The 15,272-nt window shown below is 41.7% G+C and overlaps 1 protein-coding gene across 4 annotated transcripts in view; it reads right to left on the minus strand.

The window, feature by feature from the left end:
• Positions 1-15,272, minus strand: part of CHD6 (chromodomain helicase DNA binding protein 6) — a 191,568-nt gene that overhangs the window by 112,901 nt on the left and 63,395 nt on the right. For all 4 annotated transcript variants that reach the window (XM_027621209.2, XM_027621211.2, XM_027621210.2 and 1 more), the window contains one exon: positions 15,225-15,272. This exon is cut by the window's right edge and continues 473 nt beyond it. In XM_027621209.2, coding sequence (XP_027477010.1) covers positions 15,225-15,272 — 48 coding nt within the window. The remainder of the gene's footprint in view (positions 1-15,224) is intronic.

Raw genomic sequence — 15,272 nt, forward strand, 5'->3', positions numbered from 1 at the left:
TCCATCCTGCATGCCCTGCTAAGATGGCAACACCTCTAAAAAGCTTTTTTCTTTCTTTCTTTTTTTTTAAGATTTTACTTATTTATTTGACACAGAGAGAGAGAGAGAGAGAGCGCAAGCAAGCACACAAGCAGGGGGAGCAGCAGAGGGAGAGAGAGAAGCAGGCTCTCCGCTGGGCGGGGAGCCCGATATGGGGCTCGATCCCAGGACCCTGGGATAGTGACCTGAGCCGAAGGCAGAGGCTTAACCAACTGAGCCACCCAGGTGCCCCTAAAAAGCTTTTCCTGACCCTCCTAGCTGATAAAATCTCTTTTCCATATTCCCAAAGCACCTCAGCTGTGCTTTGCTGAAGGTACTCAAACTCTGATCTTTCACCAAAGTTAGTCATTAACTATGACATCACAGTCTCAGAACCACACGGAGGGAGGATCCTGTGTAGTTGCTCCACAAACAAGTGGGTAAATATTTTATATGTTTCTGATCTCTCCTACTAGACTCTAAGTTCCTAAAGGACAGTATGTACTTGATTAAGGTTTGTACTCCTCACAGTGACCAGTTTTATGCTTTATACATAGTAAGCATCCAATAAACGCTTATTGAATAGATGGATGTATCAAGATCACTCATCATTGGGGAAATCTGGGAAAAGGCAACTGAGCAGGGATGTCCACGGAGCAGCAATTTTAACAGTAGTAGTAATTATAGCTACTAGTTATATAGCACTCGTTACACACAGGCACAGCTCTCTGAGTCTCTCACACAAATTACCTCATCTAGTCTTCACACCAATCTTACAAAGCAGACGCTATTCCTCTCCTCTTCTTGTCAGGAAGCACAGTGAGGCTCAGTTAGATGTCCAGGGTAATATGGCTAGTAAATGGTGAAGAAAGGATTTGAACCCAGGCATGCTCTTAGCCACCCTGGCATTCTTGGGGAATGGAAGAGTGTGTTAAGCACACATCTATTAAAGGACAGTCTGCATGGCTGGATGACAGGGCAAGTGAACAGAAGCACTAAGTAATGGAGCTGCAAAGAAATTGGCATATACCAAGCCAGAGAGTTTTGACTTCATTCTGTGTGACAAAGGCCAGATGGGAAGCTCAGGCAAGAGGAAATGAAGACCCAGGCTAAATATAATCAAGAAAACTCAAAGGTGAAAATCATTTAAAAGGTCCAGCAGAAATACAACTGGTAAGTGTGAGCAAGGGACAGAATACGGAAGATGAGGAAGGAGCCAAAATCACTAGCATTTTCTATCAGGTGTCGGGGAAGAGAGAGAAACAGATGGCCTTGTTAGAGATGGGAGACCCAGCATGATGAACTTTTGTCAGGAATACCAATCCATGCTGACTGCTGAAATCAGCCTGCCTCTCTCTTGAACACCCTTCACTACTCATGGACCCTCAATCAGGTCAGCACAAACAGTACATCCTCGATTTTCCAGGCTGAAGACCGGCTTGCCTACCTACCGGGAAAGTTCTTTATGAAAATTATTTTGGTTCAACCTGAGGAAATGAAATTCAAGGGGTCTTGCCATTTTGGAGGATTATAAATTTCAATAAGGGACTTGTATTCTCAAACACGGAGGAAAAAACAAAGGTTTTATTTATCAGTTCAGAACAGGAGACACAGGTTTATAAAGATTCTAAATTTCCATGGGAATATTTATGTCATGTTATATAGCTCCTCATAAGAAAACTGTATAGCAATTTATGTTCTATAAAGCACTTGTGTGTTCCGTGTCTCATTTCACTGTTAACAACAACAGTCTCATGAGGGAGTCGGCAGGTAAATGAACCTCATATTCCAGATGAAGAGACAGGTTCAAAAGCAGTAAAGGTCCCCAAGTCAGCAGCAGAGGCCCACACTCAGCTCATGTGACCCGCAGCCTGTTGCTTTTAACACCATATTGTGTTTTCTGTCTTTTTTTAAAACCCTAGTCTCCCTTTTAATGAATGTAAAAACTTTAAATCTCCTTTAATGTTATTTGAATCTCAAAATAATGACCAAAAGAATTAGCAACAAAATATTCCAATGACCCAAATACAGAAAAATAAATCTACAAACCCATAATTGTTGACAGTTTTTTAAATGGATCTCTCAACAAAAGAAGGTTTGTGCTTAATTTTTTGGACACAAATTTAAAGATAGCTGATTAATATACAAAGAGTCACCATAATAAGCACATGTTCAGGGCCCTGTTTAATCTTCCGTAAAATCTGAAATCCTTTCTCCCAACAACTGAAATCAATTTATCTATCTACTAAATATAACTTCATTATATTAGAACACTTGGTCTATATGTTTAATCTTCATTATATGTATATATTTATATATATATATATACTCAGAACTACTCAACTCACACTCAAATTCAAACTCAAAACTAAACCAAGCTCAAGCCATGATTAAGGAATAAAACTTCCTCAAAATACAAATCTTTACTACAAGACTTTACATATTTTGTATTTGCCTTCCATTTTCCAAAATCACATTAAGTAATAAGTGTAAGGAAGAGTTACTGAGGCATTCCAAAGTCAAGCTAGGACACTACTAGATTTTCCTAGCCAGAAGCTAGGAGTGGAGTAGAGGGAACACCTTCTCAAATATGTTGGTAAAACAGGAAAATGACTGGTGAAACCTGCTTGCTTATCTGTGGGTAAGTAAGAAGATACTCTAGCTGGGAAATCTTCAAAGTGACCTTCTGTAGGTTACCTTTGGCAACAGAATCAATTTTGAGTTCCAAAAATTCTTGAACTTTTCTGATAAAGACAAGTATCAGGAAGAAAAGATTCTTTGTAAGCTTATAAATGGGATATTCAAATAGGACACAAGAAAATATCACCGAATTCATTCTCTAGGAAGATTAGATGAAGTATGTTTTCTCCCTCTTTGGAATAACTTTTGAAAATTTTATGCTTGAGAGTTTTATCAAATGAAGACATTTAACCTCCAAACTGCTACCTACAGATGGATTTGGTCCATGGATGCTTGTTTGCTCTCTGAAACCCAGGTTCTTCAAAAATAGTGGTCAAATAATATGTAACAAAACTACATATGTATATACCCTTTGATCTAGCAATTCCATTTATAGGAATATACTCTAAAGATACACCTCCAATGATATGAAAATATACACGAGTGAGGTTACTCACTGCAGCATTGTTTAGTAATTGTAAATTAATAGAAACTACCTAAAGAAACAAAAGTGAACAAATTCAGATACCTACAGTAGAGTACTGTGCAGCTATAAAAACAATTAAGAATCCTACACACTGATGTGGAATGATTTCTGAGATACACTGCTAAGTGTGAAAAGCTAAGTGTAAAATGGTGTATAATGCTACTTTTTATGGAAGGATAAAGGGAAAATAAGAAAATATATCTATTTATATTTTAAAAAGAGGGGCACCTGGGTGGCTCAGTCAGTTAAGTGTCCAACTTGATTTCAGCTCAGGTCATGATCTCAGGGTTGTGAGAGTGAGCCCCACACTGGGCTTCATGCTGGACGTGGAGCCTGCTTAAGATTCTCTCTCTCCCAGGGCACCTGGGTGGCTCAGTCTGTTAAGCAGCTCACCTTTGATTTCGGAACAGGTCATGATCTCAGGGTCCTGGGATGGAGCCCTGTGCCAGTCTCCATGCTCAGCTTAAGGATTCTCTCCCTCTGCCCCTCCCTGCCACGTTTGCTCCCTCTCTAAAATAAATAAATCTTTAAAAAAAAAAAAAAAAAAAAGATTCTCTCCCTCTCCCTCTAAAAAAAAAAAAAAAGAGAGAAAAGAAAAGAAATAAGGATGCCTGGGTGGCTCAGTCAGTTAAGCATCTGCCTTCAGCTCAGGTCACAATCCCAGGGTCCTGAGATTGAGCCCCACATCGGGCTCCCTGCTCAGCGGGGAGCCTTCTCCTCCTTCTGCCTGCCACTCCCCCTGCTTGTGCTCTCTCTCTGGCAAATAAATAAAATCTTAAAAAAAATAAAAATAAAATAAAAAGAATTACAGGAAGAACGTACCAAAAAACAATGATTATCCATAATGGATAAGTGGGGGGAATGGGTTGGAAGGGTTATGGGAAACGAATGACTTCTCTGAAAGTATCTTTTTATAAAGATTTGATTTTTGGAAGCATGTTTAAGTTCTACATAATAAAAAATTTAAAAAGGTGAAAACAAGCTTAAACAAATCAATCAAGTATGTCCCCCCATACCCCCACATTGAATACAAGGGGGAAATCTCATTAATTTATGAACATAGTAGAGTTGACCCCTGAGCAATACAGGGGTTGGGGCACTGACTCCCTGTACAATCAAAAACCTCTGTATAACATTTGACTCTTCAAAAACTTAAACTACTAGTAGCCTACTACTGACCAGAAGCCTTAGTGATAACATAAACAGTCAATTAACACATATTTTGTATGTTTTATGTATTATATACTATATTCTTAAAATGAAGTGAGCTAGAAAAAAATGTTACTAATAAAATTTTAAGGAAGAGAAAATACATTTACAGTACTATACTGTATTTATTGGAAAAAATCTGCATATAAGTGGACCCATGCAGTTCAAACCTGTGTTGTTCAAGGGTCAACTGTATTTGACTATATACTTTCAGCTTGTGGAGCAGTGAAAAAATCCTGAACTTTTTGGTAGGCATATGGGTGAAGCAATTTTGAAGCCATTTTAGATGTGATATAGGATTTAGCAAATGAGTAAATGTGTTGATGTGTTGATGTGAGGAGCCGGGGTTCTCACTGAGGAAGAGGGAAGATGTAAATATGAAATGCTGTAAGGCAAGGAAGATAAAAGGGGATGATAATATGGCATCTAAATTGGAGGTATCAGCTTGGACTCAGGTTTTCTAAAATAAGTATATATATGAATACATGCATATAAATGCGCATACATGTATTATGGATATATTATGCATGTGTGCATATAGGTGTGTGTACATATGTATGCACTTGTATGTGTATTTACCCCCTTGCTTTGACAATTGAAAGAGCCAAAAAGTGAAGATGCCCCACCCAGCACTCACATCTTGGTTTCTAAAACCAAAGTTCCTTACAGAAATAGCTGATTCCAAGGCTGAGGTAGGGAAGATATGAGATGAGCAGGAAACATTCTTGCTATGTCAGAAAGGGAGTGCTCAAAAAAAAAATGAAGGCAGCATGGCAAAAAGACATAGGAGTTAACCTGAAGAGCTATTGTTGGTCAAAACTGGAACCATCTGAGCACCAAGGTAACTGAGGACAGTAATTATATAATTATAGAAGCTGAGAACAATAGGGATCCATACCAATATGGATAAATAATGAATAAATAAGGGAGAAGGGAGGGCTCTTGCTTACTAAAGAGCCCAAACCATAAATGCAGAGGAAAGGTGGAGTTGGAAAATCATTTTGTAACCACTATTAGGAAAGATGAGTACCGTCCAGAACCACCAAGGAATGCTAAATCTAGGGAGAACAATGTGAAGATGAACAGGATTTTTGCATGATCTTAAAGTGTCTCCCCACAGACTGCTAATAAGTTGCAAGTACAAAAGCAGTAACTAGGCAATGGTTAGATAAGAAAATGGCCCTACTCTTTTTTTGTTTTTTTAAAGATTTTATTTATTTATTTGACAGAGAGAGACAGTGAGAGAGGGAACACAAGCAGGGGGAGCGGGAGAGGGAGAAGCAGGCTTCCCGCGGAGCAGGGAGCCCAATGTGGGGCTCGATCCCAGGACCCTGGGATCATGACCTGAGCCGAAGGCAGACGCTTAACGACTGAGCCACCCAGGCGCCCCAAAAATGGCCCTACTCTTAAGAAAGACTCAGAGGAGTACCTAGGGATAAAAAGTCATGATATACGCACCTTATTCTCAAATGGTTCAAGAAAAAACATAAATATTTATTTTGATATACACCTATCCCATGCCTGAAGTGGCTACTGCGTGTGTCCAGCACTTTTTTGCTGATAACCACTGTGGACCTCCCAGACGAGAGTGGGCAGGTCAGGCTGCGCTACGGTCCTATTCTTTTTACCACAGTGATTGCTCCAGGGATGGACCCATGACCCAGCCAGGCCAACTTCGGAGACCCTCCAAAAAAAAAAAAATTAATTTTTGGCAGGTTTGGGTAGGAAAACGAATCTCTTTCCTCCTACATCATAAGGTTGTTAAGCTGTGAGCCCATAATTGCAGGCAGCCACAATTCAACCTCCAGAAGAAAAGCAGCTGCAAAGGATGGAGCTGACACCCAGAAAGATACAGGAGGGGGCTGGAGGCAAACAGCACTGGCAGAATCCTCAACTACACTTCCCGGTTCTGATTCTTCACGTCAGTGAACGCTTTGTTACCTTTTTTTTTTTTTTTTAACTTAATTCAAGTTGGGTTTATGTCACTTGTAACCAAGGGAGTTCTGTATAATACAAAGACCCAATACTCTCACCACTTAATGGCACTTGGGGCTGGATCAAAGCAATTTCATTTTTATAATCTTTTCTAGGTTTCAGAGTTAGAACAAACTAACTTGCAAGGAGAGAAAGAAAAATGGCAAACAAGATTTTTGAGGCTCAAAGCACTTATTTTTAGTCAAACTTGATTTTACAATAAAACATATATCTACTAAATTTAGAGAAAGCATAATCTATTACATATTTATGACACGCAAGACACCTGCAATACATAAATGCTACCACACATGCAGGACGACTATCTGATGTTAACTAACAAGAGTTGATGAGGAGGCCTCACCCCAAAGCTCTCCGGCTGTCTTTTATACAGCTTCATCAGCCAAGATTTTCTACATCTTTACTTTCTGCAACTTGTATTAGGAAAAGAAGCAATTTGGAGGCCTTCTGAATAGGAAATTACATTACAGTAGCTACTTACAGAAAATTACATGAAAGCACTAGATAGACAAGACTTTCTCAAACTTTCCTCCCAGCCTTATCTCCAGCCCCCAACCTCTAGGTTTCTTTGGTAGAACTGAGAGTTAGAAACTGAGCGCTGGATCTGAGTATGAGGAGAAAGATCTGGTATGTGTCACAACACTGTTCTACTAGGAGTTATTTATTACTCTGCCCCCTTAGATTCCAGGTATTAAAAATTTTTATCCATCAAACCCCATTATTTCTAAACAACTCATCATCCCATTTCTAAATTAAACCTTACAAAATATCCATCAAAGTCAGCAGGAAAAATCAGTTATTGCCACAGGGAGTTGCTGTAATTCCCAAATTCAGAACTGAAAACAGCATATGATGCCAGTTACTGCCTTCACAGATATGCACATGGCTGGGGGTACAGCCCAGGAACTACCTCTACTCCCGGAACATGATCTTTGGTGGATTGCTCTTGTTTAAAATGAATGAGGTTGAGGGGCGCCTGGGTGGCTCAGTCGTTAAGCGTCTGCCTTCGGCTCCAGTCATGATCCCAGGGTCCTGGGATCGAGCCCCACATCGGACTCCCTGCTCCGAGGGAAGGCTGCTTCTCCCTCTCCCACTCCCCCTGCTTGTGTTCCCTCTCTCACTGTGTCTCTCTCTGTCAAATAAATAAATAAAATCTTTAAATAAAATAAAATAAATGAGGTTGATAATATAGGTGGGTGAGACCAAGCCTCAGCCATTCTCTTCTCAGAATGAGAAGCCTGGCCTAGAACTCTGCACACACAGGGAGCTGCCCCTCTTGCCCCTTTTAGGGTACTGGCAGGGAAAGTCAGAGCAACTAGCCCTAAGTCCCTCCACATGGGAGCCCCAGGGCAAACTGCTCAATTTCTTTAGAGTAACTACCTGATTTCGGCCTGGAGCTGACAAGCCATACGACCACTCATCCTGTAGACAGTCCCTTCATCAGTCACCTCCACTTCTGGCCTGCCTTCCATCCCTTTCCCAGGAAGAAGCATTTCTATCTCTGCTACAAAGAGCTCCTGCATGTCGGGATCCCCCCACAGCATTTATCCACCAGCATGATACAGTGACGTTCCTTGCCCAGAAATTCACAACATCTCCCATCTTTAAAGATTTATTCCCCTCTGTCCTTCCTGTCATTTCGCTATCATTTGGTTAGGAAGTGAAAATAAAAGTATACTCGTGGCCATCTTAAAACTAGTAGCACCCCCACCCCCACCAACTCTGAAAGTGATTTGCTATTCACCTGACCCAGAAAACCCTACAAAATCATGCAAATCAAGAGGTTCAAATCTTCGTGTTCCCTTTAAGAACACACGTGAAACTGCCCAGGCCATCAAGGGTACACAGATCTGAAAAGCCCCAAGTATCTGACGGCCGCGCTGTACAGAAGCAGTTGGGGGCCGATCCAGCACTACAATGGTGGAGCTGGTAGGCGTGCCCAGGCCAAAGAGCGGGGCTGCACATGGGGTCGGGGGCCCACAAAGAGTGCTGAATTTTTACCCCACAGGTTTAAAAATGTGCAGGGTTTAGATGCAGGCTCTGGCCATGGAGCACACCCAGGTGAACAAAGGCCCCAAGATGCAGCGCAGAATTTACACAGTTCATGGTCGGATTAACTCGTACACGAGCTCTCCCTGGACACTGAGATGATCCTTACTGAAAAAAAGCAGACTGCTCCTAAACCAGGAGAGGAGGTTGCACAGAAGAAAAAGATAACCCAGAAGAAACAAAAACTTATGGCCATAAAATAAATGCAAATAAAAGTAAATACAGGGAAAAAAAAAAACAAAACTGGAAGCCCTCTGGCCCCGAGAACATTTATTTAAATGTCTTTTGGTCTTTTTAAGTCTTTTCTTATCTACTAATTCCTTTAATACCTGGCTCAGTACTCACCACTTCCAAGGGACTGACTCTCCAGACCACAACTGAAACACTCTTAATCCGCAAATCCTTTCAGTTATTCTGTACATAGTTATACTAGGTTCTTTCGCTTGTTTATATTTTTGCCTGTTTTTGGAACACTCGCAAGACTGTTTCTCTAACTCGTAAAGCTCCTCTGAGATAGGGAGGAATCCAGATGACAGTTCTACGACACCTTCCTTCCTCCACTATCCCACTCCCACCAAAAGTACTCATAAATAAAGCAAAGAACACAAGAGGCACTAAAAATATGCTGAAAAAAGAAAGAAGCAGGTATTCATCAAGCATTAGTATTTAGTAAGTGTTTCCTTTCAGAATCAGTAAAAGCCCACTATGTACCCAAGCCTAACCTAAAAAGCCCTGGGGATTACAGAGTAATAAGCACTCCAGGTGCTCCTAGAAAAATAGGAATGGAGACTTATCCAAAGCTTCAGAAGTGGGTCTCTGCCATTGTCATTCACATTTCCTCCCTATTTCAAATAAAACCCAGTGGGTTTCAAGCACAGGTCTCTACTCAGAACTTGTATGTCTTCACATTTGTCTTCTTCCTTCTAATAATTGGTCAGAATATAAAAACAAATCCCCCAGCAGAAACAATGCCAACACACTCTTGAGCCTAAGCCCAGCTCCAGACGGTTTCAGGAGTACTGTGTCAAGGACGGGTCAAAGACCAAATATTAGAATAAGAGATGAGACTGGTATTCTTATCACTCAGGAACGTACAAGGGTTTTAGGAGCTCTGTGCCAGGAACCAGAGCAGAAACCAATACATATTTATTACTTGATAGGGCTCACTACACCATTCATCTCTTTTCCTCTATTTGGATGTTAAATATAAAAATGTAAATATGCTCCATTTTCCCAGTGATCTTTTTCTGTTTCTCAAAGGATGGTCTAAGAACCAAGTATACTTTAATTATCTGGCAAGCTTTTGAATTTGCAGATTCCTGGGTCTACCTCAGACCTAATAAATCACCCTCTCTGGGGATGTAGTCTGGAATCCTTCTAACAAGCTGTCCAGGTGATTCCTTAGGCACAGCAAAGTCTGAGCATCAGAGATCCAAGTAGATGTTCCTCCGCTTAGGCTAGTTCAGTGATCAGTTTCTTTCTTTCTTTCTTTTCTTTCTTTTCTTTCTTTCTCTCTCTCTCTCTCTCTTTCTCTCTCTCTCTCTCTTTTCTTTCTCTCTCTCTCTTTCTTTCTTTCTTAAGATTTTATTTATTTATTTGAGAGAGAGCAAGAGAGACCATGAGCTCTCTCTTGGACAGGCAGATGGAGGAGAACCAGACTCCCCAGACTGCCCCCCTGAGCAGGGAGCCCAACGAGGGGCTCAATCCCAGGACCCTGGGACCATGACCTGAGCCGAAGGCAGATGCTTAACTGACTGAGTCACCCAGGTGCCCCCAACCGATCAGTTTCTTGACTTTCAAGAGAGAGAATATAAACCATTCTGACATGCGTGGAAATGCCAAAGCTTATGCTCTGCCTTCAACAAAATGAACACCAACACTCAAGACCCTGGCTTACAAAAAACAACCTCCAGCTCAATCAAAATGTTCAGCTCCTGATTTAAGAGTGCAGCCTAAAAGGCCATCAATCTACTCCTCAGGCACTCCTCCCTAGATGTGTAGTAAGAACACCAGGTGGCCTCACACACACTGGAATGGGTCATCTTTCCTGCTCATCAAACCATGCTTTAATGCCATGAAGCTAACATTTACTAAATTTTATTTCAAGAAATAAAAATATGAAATTCATAGGCACATAGAAGCATTTGATCCTAAAACTGTTGTTGAGGACAGAATCCATTACATCTTTTTGTTTTTTTAAAGATTTTATTTATTTATTTGAGAGAGAGAGAGAATGAGAGACAGAGAGCACGAGAGGGAAGAGGGTCAGAGGGAGAAGCGGGCTCCCTGCTGATGTGGGACTCGATCCCGGGACTCCAGGATCATGACCTGAGCCGAAGGCAGTCGCTTAACCAACTGAGCCACCCAGGCGCCCTCCATTACATCTTTTAAGGTTCCTTAGTGAAAAATTTATTTGGCCTCCCTAACGAAGTGCCAAGGTGCTTTCCTAATACCAAAGCATTTTCCCAAAGCCCTATCAACATTATATGGCCCCCCAGGATCAGACTTGACACCTGCCTAGCTTTCTGATCCCCCTTGCTGCAGCCATACAGGCCCTGTGTATCTACATATGGATAGGTCTGCGTATATGTTTGGATGTACATGTGCATGTGTATCTTTGTCTGTATGTCTTCTTATCTCAGTGGCCCCTTCCTCGTTGGGAAAAGGTACTATAATTAAAAAACTATAAAAGCAATTAATCTATACTAAGTGAAATTTACATATCAGAGTCAGGGAAATGACAGCCTAACTTGGCTCCTGGAAGAGCTTTCTTGCTACATTTTATACAATAAAGAAGTGAATTAAGCTCCAAGATAATTTTAAGGGAAAGGAAGAGATGATAGTTTAAAAAAAAAAAAAGCTTCTCGCTTCTCTTACTTGGGCATTTTGGACTTTTATTCCTTAGGCAGTAAATGAATATTCATCACTATTGATGTCATCCTTGAAAAGGAAAATCTGTTAGGCTCGGTCGCCTGTTTAGAAGAGGAGACATGTTCGATTATCTGCTTGCTGCCTCAAGTGCAAGAGAAGCAGCACAGGAAAAAGCTGGAGCCACCTTATAGTCTTTAGAGGATTAGAAGACACTGGAGTGGAGTGTGCAAATTGAAATTCTACAGAACTCTGTCAAATAAATAAATAAAATCTTTAAAAAAAAAAGTTCATTTCTTTAGTTAAAACTGAGACACCACCTACTATTATTTAACAATGGAAAAAAATAATGGGAGTTATTATATCTTATATGGGTTTTATTTTCAGGGAGAAGAGCTCTACCCATTTGTTCTAGGAAAACAAATTACATACATATGATATAATATACAAATACGTAGTATACAAATTCAAAAATTATATATAATATATAAATATGCAAAGTGTACAAATTATATATTATAATGTATAAATATAGAGACACTCTTATTAATGTGTTGAACAACCTGACAAACCTCTCTGGTGACTGACCTCCAAGAGCATAAAAGACACAAAGCACAGTGGTCCCGACCTCAGGCACTTAACTGATGTTGATGAGACAAGTCATACACACATGACAATGACAGTTTATGACTAAACGCACCTTCTGCAGAGGGAAATGTACAAGACTGGGGATCAGGAGGTCTGAGTTTACGACACACCCCTGTACAAAAGTCACTTCTCAGTGGGTCTCCCTCTTCCTGGCTACAGTACAAGTCAGACTAGCTCTCCTTCAGTCTTTCCAGGGAAAAAAATCTCTGATTTACAATGTAGAGCAAGGCTCCAAGTGCTATGGAAGAGGGGACATGCCAGCACACTGGTTTGGGGAAGTTCTATGGAGAAAGGGGACTTGCACCCAGATCTGGAAATGGAAAGGACTTGGGGTCCTAGGAAAAGGACAAGGGCATCATGTTGGGAGGAAGAGCAAGAGCAATCCAGGAGAAACAAGCCAAGTGCCTTTAAGGGCCAGTGACATCAGTCCAGCTGGGGAGGTCCACTGTCACTGGAAGTGGGGCAAGGGTCAGACCCCAAAGTGTATAAATAACAGAAAGGAGTCTGGATTTTGTCTTGGAAGCAGAAGGAACAATCAGAAGTTTCACAACAGGCATAAACTGTTAGAAGAAATCTCATTTCCCGGTCCCCCCCCCCGCCCCCCGCCAACGTTTTACTCCCCAGGAGGGAATAATACTGGCGAAAGATTTTCAGCCCTTCTTCAAACTCCTCCCACGTGGAGAGACTGGGAAAAGGAACAGAGCAGACACGGCCCCGCGTGTGCTCCAGGCTTCAGTGCCTACAGTTCTGGCGGGGGGTGGGGGGCAAGTAAACTCAACTGAGGGAGTAACAAGCAGCCCAATTCCAGCCACAAGCTGGTGGAGGTTCTTCAAGCCCGGTTTATAATAAGAAAGCTGATCACTGCACCTCCATCTCTGTTGACTATTTCCGAACTGATCTGGAAGGAAGAGAGGATGAAGGCATTTGATTCACCACCTTTTCCAACTACAAATAGAAATAAGATAATAACGGTGCTTCCGAAAGATTTACCAGTGGAAGCTGACAAGATGGACCGAAGGTGGAAAAGACTGGAAGCCTTAAATCAATTATGGAGCTCCCACGATAATCCAAGTGCTCAGTGAATGATCTGCAACTACCAATATCCAGGTCTGATCAGTAACTACTCTCATCAAAACATGTACTTGAGCCAATCTGTAAGACAGTAAATCAAGAAGCACAAAAAACTGAGACTCAATTGCCAACATTTTTTTTCAATTAATGTCCTTTCATAACTAAAACTGCTTCTGTTGGACCAGTGGGATCTTTAAAGGAACCAAAGCAATTTACTAAATATATAAAGGACAAGAAATGAAAGGCTCACCAGTGCAAAACCCTACCAAGCTACATAGAATTCTATCATGTTACAAGTCCATTTTACATCGCCCCAATATCAAGAGAGAAAGCCTCATGGAACTTGCCCACATTGCTGAAGAGATAACCAGCTCTGCCAGTATCCTCTCAAAGGGTGTCTTCCGCTGCCAGAAGTTAGCAGCCCTTGAAAACACTACCAAGCACTTCTCTGGCTCACTTACATTGTATACAGCCTACTTAGATCACAGACAGGTTCCCTTAGTATTGCTACACATATACAGGACATCTGAAGTTGTTTTGTGAAATGCCTCCTCGTGGCCCCCCAGTGGAACTTATGGCAACGTCTGTATGCTCATCTCCTTGTTTCATAGCTCACACAAAGTAAATGTGAAATGCTTTAAGCAGGTAAGTGCCAGAGGCCAGTGCTAGTGAGCTCAGATACCTATGGCTTTCTAATACCTTCTACAAACAAACCAAAATCCTTAGTAGAGCTGTGAAAACTCTCCTCCAATTACCCTAATTCTAAAACACTATCCTCAGAGATTCCTCTTTGTTTTCTGAAAGTCACCCCACTAGCTCACATCTGGTTCTCCCTCACATGTGTTATTACCCTGAAGAACCACTTAAGCTTCTCCAAAGTAACTTGGAGATGAAAGTTATAGCAGAAGACAGACACTCTGCTACGTCACACACACATCAGAGATCCGAGTATACTCACTAGGTTCACTAAGAAACAGAGCCCCTAAGTTTCTTTTTAGTGAGAATCCTGATTTTTACCTACCTTTCTTGACCTTCTATAGGATACTTTAGGTCCACTGCCTGTAAACTACATTCCTAGGATCACCCCACACCCCAAGCCTCTATAGACAAAAGATGAAATCCCCTGCCAGGCAGAAGGGACTGAATATTATAAGGCAGTTTTAACTTGGATTATGAAATTATCCATCTGGTCCCAACAAAATCCTTTTGAAAATGAACAAACTATATAGTAAATTCTGAGTCATAGCATAAACGATCCAAAATGCTTTCTTCTCTTTAAAACTTACTTCCTCCATGCCTGACCCCACACAGGTCTGACAATCTCATTACTTTATGTCAGCACTCACATCAATCTCCTGCTCTACATTCTGCCTCTGCACTGAGGTTTTAGAAACTTAAATTCCTTAAGTTCCTTTTAACTCTATAGAGGTTATATTTTTTTCTTTGCATTTGCTCAGAAAGTTTAAATGTTCTGTACAAAGAATTTAGGAAGAAACAAAATGAGAAACATTCCATTTGAACACGATGACAAATACAGAGTTTCTTGAATGAAGAGTACATCTGGATGCTGACAGGATCTCTAGCCAGGACCCTTAATGCCACCCACTCTGTGGTGAATCTGTACCCATGCCCTCCGAGCTCTCTACTGTGGTCTCTACTGGTCTCATTTACGTATCCCCTCCTGAGCATTTCGTATCCCCTCCTGAGTATTACAGCACTCCTGAGCACAGTCAGGCACTGTGTCAGAGGCTGAATGAGAGAAACAGACAAGGAGTGACCCCACACTAGAGAGCTCGTGGCCGAGGGAAGCTGGGCAGTGCTCTTTGGTGTGTGCAGACCCACAGGTCTCCCAGACTGCCCACGCACTGATTCCCGGGACCGGGCACCGTCCTGACAGCTGCCCCTCTGCCACTCCACACTGCTGCTGTCCCCCAAACCTCCCTGGGTCACACCTCTGACGTCCCCTCCCTTACACCCTATGCGTGCGAATGTATTTTAATTCTTCTTAATCCAAAAGGAACGGTAAGAAGTGGCAGGGCCAGTATTGAGGTTATCTTTCTCTCATCAGGAGGTGAGAAAGTGGTTCATTTTGGATGAAAGAAGTAGAGTTATGTCTAGGGGCTGGAGTAAGGCCAAAGGCAAACCATTCTTTGTAGGCAGAGCCAAGTGTGCGGGGGCGGGGAGGGGGTTAGAGACGCACCTGGCCTTCTTGGACTTCGTCCTGGCTCCGGAGTCAGCGCTGCTCCTC

The sequence above is a fragment of the Zalophus californianus genome, chromosome 8, assembly GCF_009762305.2.
Source record: "Zalophus californianus isolate mZalCal1 chromosome 8, mZalCal1.pri.v2, whole genome shotgun sequence".
NCBI lineage: Eukaryota > Metazoa > Chordata > Mammalia > Carnivora > Otariidae > Zalophus > Zalophus californianus.